Below are 12,987 nucleotides of genomic sequence, written 5' to 3'. Positions count from 1 at the left end.
ACTCACCTACCGGTTCGGAGTCAGTTGGTCTCCCCGCGACGATTCAAAGGCATCGCTTTCAAATAGTATAATATAAGGTTGGTTGATACATTCCAAGCATTGTGGCAGTGGCGGCATAAAGTATCAACAGAATATGATGTTCGAATGCGCTTAGCGACGATCGTTTATGTTTATTTTGATGCCTGTCATAAAAACCTCGCCACGAATCTCTATTTAAATTATTTTTATGATCGATATTGGATTTTCGCTTCCATTTTTTTTTTTGGTGGCGGCAGCTTATGAAATATTTCAAAACGCCTATGAAATATTGAGAAAGATATGTTCAATATCGCGGCAACGAGCTTTCATTTTGGTGTGGTCACTTTGCTGTTTTTTGTGTGTTGTAGATAAGCAGTTTGATAACTCTGTAACAAAACGTTTACGTCATTCAGATACATGTTGCGTTCATGTTCACTTTGTTCCGACGGAATTTTTTAAATCAAAAGAAATTCTAGATGACAAATCACATTTTAGTTTTCGTAAATTATGTTGCAAAATTTTGTACTATATTTTAAACTCTACATGACAATGCCGAAAAAAAACCTTCACCTATCACGAAACATAGGTAAAACAATTATACAATTTGCACTAATCTTCGTGGTAAATAATCAGCGCTAAATTTACACATCGCCTCCAAACGTACCATGGAATGGAGTGAAATTGATCTTAACTCACTTCATGTTGGTTTTTCCATAAGCTGTGTTTTTTTTAAACAAGTACCTACTGGCATGTACCAAAGAAAACTCCTGTAACTATGAATAGAATTTCTATCGTTTACTTTATGAAGAATACTCTAAGGTCGTCTAAGATGAATCGGAGTGTAATTGATCACTTGTTAAATCCATGCAATTTATTGAAAATGTGTTATTATTATACATGACAAATGACGACTTTTCAACTAAAAAATTCAGTAACACGCACTCACACACACATATACAAGAGTGCTCGGTCGGGCGAAATGAAATTAACTACTCGGCCAAATACTTTAAAATAAGAATACAGTTCATTTATCATCCTGAAAACGAAAGAAATGGCACTACTAGTGACATAAAATGATAGTAAAACCGAAATAAATTGATTACAAGACATATGACAAAAACTGTTAAGTATAATGTTACTCATATTGGTATTGCGGTAATATGTCAGTAAATATTCATGTTTTATGTTGTTTAAAAACTGTAACATCTATCCAAACAATAGATACCTTTTTTTTCAAACAGTTTATCATTCAAATCAACAAATCAATAATTATAAATGATAGGAAGCCTGATAAGGAAAGTAGGTATGTATTTATCGTTTAGGTGGATTAAGATGAAAGTTACAGGTCATATATCAAGGGGGTAGACATAATGATTGAGACTGGAAAAAATTTGACAATTTTTAAATGGTCAGAGCTTCACGATAAATGAATCAATGATGAAACCAGTTTATATGTTGCCAATAAACTAGAATTCATTCCGAATTCATTGATACCCGAAGGATGAAAATCCGTCAAGGAACCATCGAGATATGAATTAATAAATTATTGGTGTTGTTTTTTTTTTCTTGTTGAGTACAATTTAAAACCAGAACTCAACAAAACATTGTGGATGTGTAGGCCTTATTAAATCAAGCAACTTTGCAAACTTATTTTTGAAAATTTATCTGGACTAACATTTGAAAAAAATTGAAGTATTTACACCGCTTTATTATAATTCAATATACCTAAATAATGACGGGAAATAGAGAATGGGTGTCAATGGATAACTTCTAGAAAGTTATCTGAGCTTTCATTTAAAAATATTAAAAGAATTATTTTAAGATCCTACACTGGAAATATATAATTTTTAAAACAATAAGTGATTTTATAAATTTCGGTAATCTCCAATTTTTTTCAAATGAAGTTCTTCAGATAGACAATTTCATTACCTAAAACTCTTTAGAACAAACCCCAATGGGCACTCTTAAGGAAAAAAAAAAGTTTTTTTTAACAGGATAACAAAAAAACACATTTAAAAATTCATATTTCGATATTTCCTTGGCGGATTTTCTATTTTTGGGTACCACTGAATTCGGAATGAGTTCTAGATTATTGGCAACATAAGAACCTAGGAGAAACAAGGTGTCACCAAATTGTACATTTTGACACACTCTCCCAAAATCCGAAACATTTCCTGTGGACGTTGGTCACGTCAAGCTCTTTAGTACTACTAAGAATTTGAGATAGTTTTCCAGTAAAATGAAACTGGTTTCATCAAAATTGATTAATTTTTCGTAAGTTCTGGCCATTTAAAAATTGCCAAAATTTTGTTTGTCTCAATCATTTTGTCCACCCCCTGTATTTGTATGCAACGTCATCCTTGTTTGAAAAAAAAAAAAAACAATATAAGCAGTTGCAGAATGAAAGCGTTGTTATTACAACGCCAGGCGGTGAAAATGTAAAGACTTGGAGCTACATTTCGCTCTTGGAACTTGACCTTATGTTTATTATATGCAGACTTTGCGGCCAAGTGTTTAGTATACCGTATTTTTAGTGGTTGCTTCCTATATGCAAGGAAAATAGACACAATGGATATGAGTTAAGCTCTAATGATGAAACTGAGTTTTTTTTTCATTTTGAGGACAACTTTAACCAACGAGTGGTTGACATAAGGCCTATTTTAAATACTTAGCTCAAACATATTCTAGGGAGGGCGGAATGTTCCAGCAAAATAGTTAACCGTGAAATTACTGTACGTACGCTGGACACCCCTGGCTAATCCAGGACCCGCTATTTTTGCCCTATGGATCATAGTTTCCTTTTGGAACCGCATCAAATTAATCATTCGCTCTGCTACGGGTAGTTTACAGTGACAGTCAATCTACTGAATTTTCAAGAAATAAACTCCCACATTTCGTATCAGCTGGAAGCGACCACATCAGTCACGCTCAAGGCATCCTCCCGCAATATGTACTTTGTGCAGCTCAACAGGCTACCAACAATCGTAGCAGTTGTGCGGCACGATTTGACCGCGGTGTAGTTGCCGCCTTCAGACGTATCACCATCATCACGGCAACCACGCCGCTGCCGCGCCGGCAGGCGACCAGTGTTGGCGGTATGCGGTGCTGTATATATTGTACTGAAAGCAGTGCCCTATGGAAATGCATCAGTGAATATTTGCAATGAGCCATGTCGTACTGAAATACTGCAGTGAAAATCGCTTCTTTCCAATCGACAGCCACATGAACATCGACTGTCATTGACAAGGCATGTGTAGCGGAGCGTACCTTGGCCTTAGAAGCATAATACAAAACCACAGCATTCTTGACGCTTAGGTTATCGTTGTTTGATATTGCAAACGGATTGGAAATGACGTGTTTCCCGATGGATTTTTCAAACCAATGCACGATTCACATGACCAGTGACCCAATGAGGCAAACATTTGACATAACTATCATAGAAACATTCCGTGTATGTGCGTGACGTAAAGTAAATAATTTCAAAACTGGTCATCAGGAGGCAAGTTTAAAATTTTAACTCTCAAAGATTCTTAAGATTTCCAGTAATTATAGATGGTAATAATTTTCTTGTAATCAATGAACAAAAAGCACAAAGTCTTATTCAACAGTTTAAAGGTGTTTATGATTCGAGTTTAAGTTTTGTGAGTTCAATCGAAAATAAAGTCATAAAGCAAAGTTTAAACCAGGATGTTCTGCCCGCAAAAGTAAGAATTGTCAACAGCTTTTCAATATTGCAAATATTTGTAAATGAAAAAACATGAAAATTCAAAAAAAAAACTCTCGAGTTTAAAAGTCGGATAAAAACACCACCGATCAATTAGTTCGCTTTCTTGGATTAGTAGACTATATGAGAATATTGAGAATATTAATATTTACAGGATTAATTTTGCCGGGGGCATTCCACACTTCATGAATCACTTAGAGTAATGATAATACGAGCTAACAAATTTGAAGGTTATTTTACTTGATGTGCTCTTCCAGATACATAAAAGGCTTTCGACGGTGTATGAACTATGAAAGTTGTCTACCAGAATTCAAAATCTAATTTCTTGGTTTGCCTAAAGGTCCAGTCCTGTACAACATGTTCTTTTCAGATCATACTAATTTATCTAAGGATTCACGCAGTCATTGCTCTGCGATGACACAAGCATATCCTCAAAAGAAAAAGATATTTGTAGACGACGACGAAAAGCTTAGATATGTTCTCTTCCTACTTGCAAAAGTGGAAAATTTCTCCCAATGACCATTTCTTCATAGAGTTCCTTTATTAGCTTAGCTTGACTGACTGCACACATCAATGGTTGCACCCCGTGATTGATCCGAATCAGTAAAATTGCACAGTGAATCAACTGAATGGGGTTGGGATGGGAGTAACCGATGTACAAGTTTTAGTTGAGTCACGGAAGCGACTACTTTGAAGGATCAATAATGACGCCGGCCACGTCCTTGCAATCAGGTGGGAAGAGGGAAGGGATGTTAGTGTGACCCTTGCTATTTGGAGACCGTGTTAACCTTTGCATCTCCACAAATGTCACAGGAAGGAGATTTTTGTTAGTAGGGGAGGGCTCGTTGGATCAGGATTCACTTTGATAAGTGATGCGATCATACATGTAACTCCTACCCGTCTCTATTTAGCTCATTTCTTCATAGAGCTCCTTTATTTAAGCCAAACAACAATCACGTTATTGAAGATGAATGACGTTATTCTAAATTGATCATAAGGTTAAGAAGGTGGAACTATTTTACGATAAAAAACTTATTTCCAAAGAGCACTTAGAAAGTATACAATAAAGTGTGTTCTGGTATTTATTTCGGTATTTATACCACTATCAACATTCATCTGACAATAATGAGCCTTAATGAATAAATGAGCATTATTATATCCTTTTATTCACAGAGATTCTAAACATTGTTTTAAAAATTATCTTTTGTTTATAGGTAATTTTTTGGTCAGTAATAGATTATGTTGTTCTGATCTGGTCAAGTTGAATGAAATCGCTATGCTAAAAAAATATTACCAATTTTCGATAAAAATCGTTATAATCCGCAATTGCAGCAAACAAATCTTAACAGTAATCACATCATCGAATCACATCTCTGGTGGTTACCGTTTGTGAATAACCAACAAAATAATTATTTGTACAATACTTAAATTACAAAACCACACTATACGTAATAGAATTTAAAGTTTGTATTTCAACACAGCACAGCACGTAGCACTGAAGATTTTACGCGAAGATTCACTCGTATCCTCAGACATAATGAAGAATTATTCTGAAACCACCTGATAGTAAAAGGGAATATTACTTTACTAGTCTTTCGCACACAAATTAATACAGTTTAAAACAGATTTCTAACGAAACTATACTCCAAATATACTATACTCAAATACTCAAAACAATTGTATAGGGTGAAACTGATCAGTATAATAAATTTAATCACCTAAAAATTCGTTATGAAAAGCACTAACTGAAATATATCAATCTTACAACACTAAATATTGTTCACATGTCCTTTCACGAGTTTCTAGAAATGGTCGGGTTTCGAGTCCGATTTAGGTTTGAAAATTTTCGGGTCGGGCTCGGGTTTGATGAATAAAAAAATCGGGTTCAAGTCAGGTTTGGGTTTGATCTAAGAAAAAAAATCGGGTTCGAGTAGAGTACGGGTTTGAAAACCCGAAACCTGACCAACTTAAATCAGCATAATAATGTCTAATATCATGCACATGTAAAAAAACAAACACTTTAATACTGTTCGAAGTTCAGGCTTTGAATCTGACGTGAATTGGTATAAAAAATCGACCCTTAACAAAAAATCTCGGGTTCGGGTTTTACAATTTCGGGTTCGGATTTCACAAAAATTAAACACAGAAAAATCTTAGAATAATAATTGAACGAAAAAAAAACAACCAAAATTGCAGCCATTCGGGTGCCGTAGAAAATCCCGTGCAAAAAGGAGAAAACAAGCATAACGAAACAATGACAACTTTTCAATATTCTATATTCCTTTTTGAAACTGTATGTCAAAGTCCTCGATATATATTTGTGAAAATTTATGTCAAATACATCAAAACGGCCAACACAGTATAAAATAAAATCCACGTGAGTTTATCGCATTTTTCAAAATTGGTCGGCAGGAGATCAGATCGAACCAAGTTTTTTTTTTGAATTGAGTCATTAACTCCAGTAGATGTGAGAATTAATAATCTATCTTTCATGAAACAACAAAATCATTTGAACAGTTCATAGTGATATTATAACAAAAATTCTAAGACCCGATTAATCGAAATAATGTTTCTGGCTCTTGGTTCGGTTTGGCTACACGCTGGCCAATTACAGGTCAGATTTAAATGAAATTTTGCTTTTATATCGGGAGTTTAGAACCAATGTTACTGGATCTTACGGTGCATTATGATGTAACTTGAAACTTGATTATCTTGAAAACTGATTTTCAAACATTCCGTTGCGGGCACATTTACTCAAGGAAAAGTTTTTCGATTAATATGTTGCGTTTTTATTCAAATTTATAGCTGTTCCCTCTCGGGAAACTAAAACGACACCAGATGTACTGCGGCGAATGAGATTTGTACGAGTTATTCAACCACGCTAACCTAACCAGCGGACCAAAAAGCGAGCAGACAGACCTTGAATGATACAAAAAATATGAATTCCAAATACACTTGTTTGCTATGCCTCTGTGTCGGAGGGTGCGATTGCTAACTGTTTAACGCCACCATCATGAGAAAGAGTGATGTTAAGAACAAAATGTAAATAAAAATCCCGAAAAACGATCGCACACACATCCGTCTGTCCCTCATTTGTAGACAATCAATCATATTGTAAATGACACTGGTTGATTGCGTTGAGGTGCGTGTCAGCCCATGAAAATGATGCACGGGATGGATAGAATTAACGAGTAATTTATGTACGTCTGTTATGTCCGTGTATCGCGAAGTTTATCGTGAGCTTGCAATGAATTAGGTTAAGCATGGTATGTCGACAAGAATTCATCAAGCAACTAACAAGTTGGTCTGTAAAGTTGTAAAACTTTAGTGACATCTGACGGTTTGACAACACAGTGGGCCAGGAGTTTAACTGTTCTGATTATTGAACTATAACCAAAATTTAAATATAACCGTACTGCATCAGTGAGTGGACATACAGTGTAATAACGATATCGTTATTTAAACTCGTTATTCAAAAGAATGCCCTCTCTTCCTACTTGTCGACAGTATCGGATCAATCAAAATCACGTTTACAGCTATTCATTTAACATGTGTCCTCTCGATGACTTGAAATAAAAGCAGTTACTGGCGAATAGCAAGTCTGTACAGCTGGTAGTGCGTGTCTGTAAAATTTTCCTTGCCAACGTAAATTAATGACCGCATGTATTATCAAATGTTCGTTACCAAAAGCGCCGAAAGAAAAATAATTGCTGACCAGTTCGAACGTTTTCACCGAAATGAAATACACGAAATGACTTCTACATTATGTACCTTCTTCTCTATTTATCATTGTCGATTTCATCCAAATCTATAAATCATATTTCTGCTCTCGGAGGGTCTGAGCGACCGGCGTCAGTTCGACTATGGGCATATGTGTAGAATAAGCTGCGTGTTGAGTAATGATGATGATGATGAGTCGAAAATGGACAAAATCGGAAAAAATGGAAATGCCTTCATGAGAAGATGAAAAAAACAGACCCTTAACAGTTACAGAAAAGGCGAAATTTAAGGTGAATATCCTGGTAAACTAAATTCGCTTTTATTCAGAATATTATTGTAAGACGACTTACATAGCTGTTTATAATAATGCATCAAATCGTGTCACCTATAGCAAACCAATAAAATAATTTGAGAGAACTATATATAGAGTAACAATAAATTAAGCAATGATTTTAATAAACACAAAGAAAAAAAAAATAGAATTAATCACTACTTTTTGCACAGTGTGAAATGAAGTACCCACAACATTCTATCAAGTTTTTTTGAGAATGGAACCAGAGCATTATTTTTTGCTACTTGTTATATCAATCTGCCCTTGTTTAATAACGCTGTAATGTAATTTATTTGTACATGTATTAGTTAACAGTAATAATAGATGAAAAACCACACGCATTATCATAAAGATGCAGTTTAGGAGTAAAATATCGATTTTCGGTAAATATCCATTGAAACAAAAACACGTTTACGTTAAATGTCACTGGTAATTATTTACAAACAGTTTTCCGTCGGCACAAGCGGACAAGCAGCATGGTTACATTTTATGATTGTCTTGTTGCGGTTAGATGAGCCGTTCCGGTATATACACACGTCAAGCCTACGGGTCAGCAAACGAGAAATAGCAGGTGACAGCACAGAATGCGATTACAGTCATATGAAATCCTTTTTTTCTGGTACGTCCTCAGATATCTTATACTTTACGGCCCTTAACACTTCTCTTTAATGTCTTCATGCCGCGAAGGCACCCCTTGGAGAAGGAATGAAAAAGATCTGACTTCGCCGCAAGCCGTGGGAATGGCAGGAACACGAAAACCGCTACCCGAGGAGCCAAGACAGGAGGGATTGAGGGCGGGTCGAGTTGAGCATTTGGGTTGCTATATGATAATGTCCTGATCTTTTGACATGTTCTTGTTCTTTTTCTTTCGCATGACACACGACATGGCATCTTGTAGTGCATGTATCAAATTCGAAGACGATAAAAAGGTTCGACACCGGCAGACAGCTTGGTGCCTTGCAATGACGCACACAAGATAAGTGTGAAAACGATTTTGGTTTCATGTTGACCTGATGGGGTGGCGATTTTATTCTTACCTGTATCACTCGCATTGGTAGTCCAGTTTCCTTGGCTAACTGTTCCCTAATATGCCTCGTTGGTTTGGGAGTTTGGCTAAATGCAGTTTTCAACACTTCTAGCTGTTTGGCTTTAATTGTTGTTCGTGGACCCCTTCGTTTCGAGCCCGCGCCATCATCTGGACTTTTGTTTTCGGCTTGCGAATCGCCTCTGCAATCCGGGTCACCATCTAACGAGCCTTGGTCACTATCATCATGACCCGTTTTGCTATCCGTACTCATACTTTGCACTGACAGATCTGACGTTCCGAGGGGTCCATCGCTTGGACCAAGCGGTACTAATCCTAAGCCAGGCCTTATGTGTTCATCCTCATCTTCATCTTCCGATCCCGAGCCCATCAGAGAATCTGCAAAGAATGAAATTGAAAAACAATTATTCAAAATGTGTTCGCCAAATATTTGCACCAATCCAAACAAGTGGAATCAAGAGAACCGGAAAAATGAAATCGTTTTACCACAAGAACCACTTCCTGATCACGATGTAGAGGGCTCTCGACTAGCACCGACTGTTTTTGTCATCCCTTTATTTTTATTTGATATGTTCCTACTCATTCATCTCCCTCACCATCGGTCGGTGCACTTGCCCGGAATCCACCCTCACTCGTTTCATAAAGTAAACTCAAATAGAAAAACAAAAACCGTTTAAAATCTCTTTACAAATAGCCTGCAGAGGCTGGGGGCTCAAGATAATTTACCCTCCTCTGTACTATACGGCTCACCTCTGCAGGATTTCAGCGCTTTTCCACCAAACTTCCACCCTTCTTGAACCTATATACACTCCAGCTTCAACGACGCTTCTGGCGTGCAGTTGTTTTGCCACCCCTTGGTTTGGCTTTCTTCAGCCCGGAGAGAAACATGCCATGTTCACTGTGGATAAATGTAACAATAGCGTGAAAGGGCATCCCGAGCTTAGGGTCGACATGTACTAGCAGTTGCGTGTCGTATCAAGTACGTGAATGGTATCGTCTACTGCCTGCTACGATTTGGTAAACATTTCCTTATCCAGCACAGCCACTTTGATGGATGGGGATTCGGATTCTTTCCAATGGTGGCAGCAACCACCCTCTGCGTTGCTTTCGGCTCTTTGCTGCATCGAAAAACTGTTTATTTGCACATGAATTGTGTATATTTTCATTGTAACACAACACTTTGTTTTGTCAAGAAAATTGTTTAAGTGAATAATAACGCTACCAGCCGGTAAGCAGGAAATATCGTTTTCGCCATCACTTTGAAGGAGAATACATGAGGCCGAATATTGTATGTTTGGACCGGTTAGATTAGATGAGGCTCATTTCATCTTGGTAATCGTGGTTTAGGGTTGGAAATTCTTTTAACGGCTACTTATATTTTAAACCTTTAGCATATAATGAAATTTCAAGTAGTATACAGTAAATATGTATTGTATTTGTATGTATATTCAAATCCGCACGAATTTGTCTTATTGAAAAATGTTGTCGCATTCCACTATTTTTTATCAATCGCTCACACGTATGAATGCATTTGGATTTGCGATAGAATGTATGGAAAAATTTGTCCTTCAAATAAATGTTTTCATGCCAAATCTGAACTCAATCGGACTTCGGAAGAGTCTCAAAGCAGTCAAAGTGACACTTTTTTAACCGATGAAAAAATGCTCATGGAAATTTCATATCGTTTTCTTTTTAGGCCAAATATCTTGAGAATGTACAAAAGGTGCAAACTATTTTTATTTTTAAAATCCGACTTTCTAAAAGAAATTTTTGAGTTGGGTGACATTTTCCAAACTTTTTAAAAGGTCGAGATTGCATGATAACAAGATCGTATTTTTCTTCACAAACAGGATGATTTTCAGAACTTTTTTTGCCACTAAAGGTATAAAAGTGCTCAAAAGGGCCGAATATCGTATATCACTCGACTCAGTTCAATGAGCTGAGCATTTTCTGTATGTGTGTTACACACGCTCTCCCAATCTCACTCGATTTTCTCAGAGATGGCTGGACCGATTTTCATGAAATTAATTGCAAATGAAAGGTCTAGTTGCCCCATCAGACCCTATGTTTTTTTTTGCAATTGGGTTATTACTTTGCCGGTTGTGTTTAAAAATGTGAAATCCAGGTATGAAAAGAAACATATTCCGAAGACTACTAAAACTCACTCACTTTTCTCAGAGATGGCTGAACCGATTTTCACAAAATTAGTGTCAAATAAAAGGTCTAGCTGCCTCATAATACCCTATTGAATTTCATTGTAATCGGACAGTAACTTGGTTTGTGATATATCAAAATGTAAAAATCACAAAACTTCATTACCTCAGAAACTACACAACCGATTTGAACAATACTGGTATCAAATGAACGGGCTAGTTAGGGGTTAACTAATGAATTTTATAATGATTGAGCATGTGGTTCAAAAGTTGTGAAAAGAAACATGTTCCGAAGACTATTCAAATTCACTCATTTTCCCAAAGATGGCTGGACTTATTTCAACAATCTTAGTGTCAAATGAAAGGTTTGGCTACCATATAGGCTCCCATTTCATTTGGTTATTTCGATCGTTGTGTATTAAATTGTAAAAACAGCGGGAGTCTATTATCTCAAAGATCACACAACTTATTTGAACATAACTAAAGGTGCCGCCACACGGGCGCTAATTCCCTTAGTTTCTAAGTCATAGTTGATTTTGAAAAGCATTTTTTTCATCATAACGCTATAACATAGAGACCCTGAACTACTCCGTCATGCCCGAATAGTTCATAGCCTACTATCCAGTGATGAAAAAATGCTTTTTACAATCAACTAAGATTTAGAAACTAAGGGAATTAGCGTCCGCGTGGCGGCACCTTAAGGGTTGGTTGTCTCTCAAACTTAAAAGTAATAAATATCATATCAATTTGACATGTGTTTCAAAAGTTATTGAAAGAGATGAAATTGATCGATCTAAATATGTGGCCTCAACATAATTCAAACTGGTATTGTACTAGCCAAAATTAGTCATCTAGATTTAGAATGGTGTTTGAGGTTGGATTCTGGCTTCTGTGTAACATTCCGGTTTTAAAAACCCATATTGAATGGTGCACGAAAGTACCTCAGAAACGAAGGGAATAATATTAAAAAGAGCAACTGCGTTAAGGAATGTCATATTAAATTCCAAGATCATTTAAATAAATTTATAAAGAAAGTCAGAAAATAAATTTCCTATAAAAAAAATTTATGTCATGTAGTTATTTTCTATGTATTTAACAGTAGTTCACTTCTAACCCTAGACGTAAACTAGTTTTTTTTAACTTTTCATATTTTGTTTTTGTAATTTCATTTATCTTTAATTATTTTTATTAATTTTTACTCAATTTGAAATTTGTTTTAAATGTTTTAAATTTTTATTTTTTTCAACATTTTTCCTTTCTCCTAGAAAGGTAAAGCAATCACTGGCAAAACCGAAAGTTTTAAAGTGCTCCAAAGGGCCACTTCGACTCAGTTCAACGAGCTGAGCATTTTCTGTATGTGTGTGTGTATGTGCAACTTTTTATTCTCACTCACTTTTCTCAAAGATGGCTGGACCGATTTTCATGAAATTAATTGCAAACGAAAGATCTTTTTGCCCCATAAGACCCTATTGAATTTTATTATAATCGGATTTTTAGTTTATCAAAATATAAAAATCATGAAACATCATTATCTCAAAAACTACACAACCGCTTTGAAAAAAATTGGTTTAAAATGAACGGGCTACCTAAAATACTCTTAACTTTTGAATTTCATAAAGAGTGAACTTGTGGTTCAAAAGCTATGAAAAGAAACGTGTTCTGAAGACTGTTTAATCTCACTCATGTTTCTCAGAGATGGCTAGACCGATTTTCATAAAATTAGTGTCAAATGGTAGGTCTAGTTGCCCCATAAGACCCTATTGATTTGTTTTGCAATCGGACTATTACTTTGCCAGTTATATTTAAAAATGTGAAATCCAGCTATGAAAAGGAACAAATTCCGAAGACTACTTGAACTCACTCACTTATATTAGAGATGGCTGACCCGTTTTTCACAAAATTAGTGTAAAATGAACAGTCTAGCTGCCTCATAACACCTTATTGAATTTTACTATAATCGGACTGTAACTTAGTCTGCACTGTATTGAAATGTGGA

At 35.9% G+C, this 12,987-nt stretch overlaps 1 protein-coding gene across 2 annotated transcripts in view; it reads right to left on the bottom strand.

The window, feature by feature from the left end:
• Positions 1-12,987, bottom strand: part of LOC129723680 (LIM/homeobox protein Lhx5) — an 89,072-nt gene that overhangs the window by 33,376 nt on the left and 42,709 nt on the right. For both annotated transcript variants that reach the window (XM_055678029.1, XM_055678030.1), the window contains exon 4: positions 8,831-9,216. In XM_055678029.1, coding sequence (XP_055534004.1) covers positions 8,831-9,216 — 386 coding nt within the window. The remainder of the gene's footprint in view (positions 1-8,830; positions 9,217-12,987) is intronic.

This window comes from Wyeomyia smithii, chromosome 2, assembly GCF_029784165.1.
Source record: "Wyeomyia smithii strain HCP4-BCI-WySm-NY-G18 chromosome 2, ASM2978416v1, whole genome shotgun sequence".
NCBI classification, from domain to species: domain Eukaryota; kingdom Metazoa; phylum Arthropoda; class Insecta; order Diptera; family Culicidae; genus Wyeomyia; species Wyeomyia smithii.
Note: the sequence above shows the minus strand (reverse complement) of the source record. Positions and strands in the feature narration are given on the sequence as shown.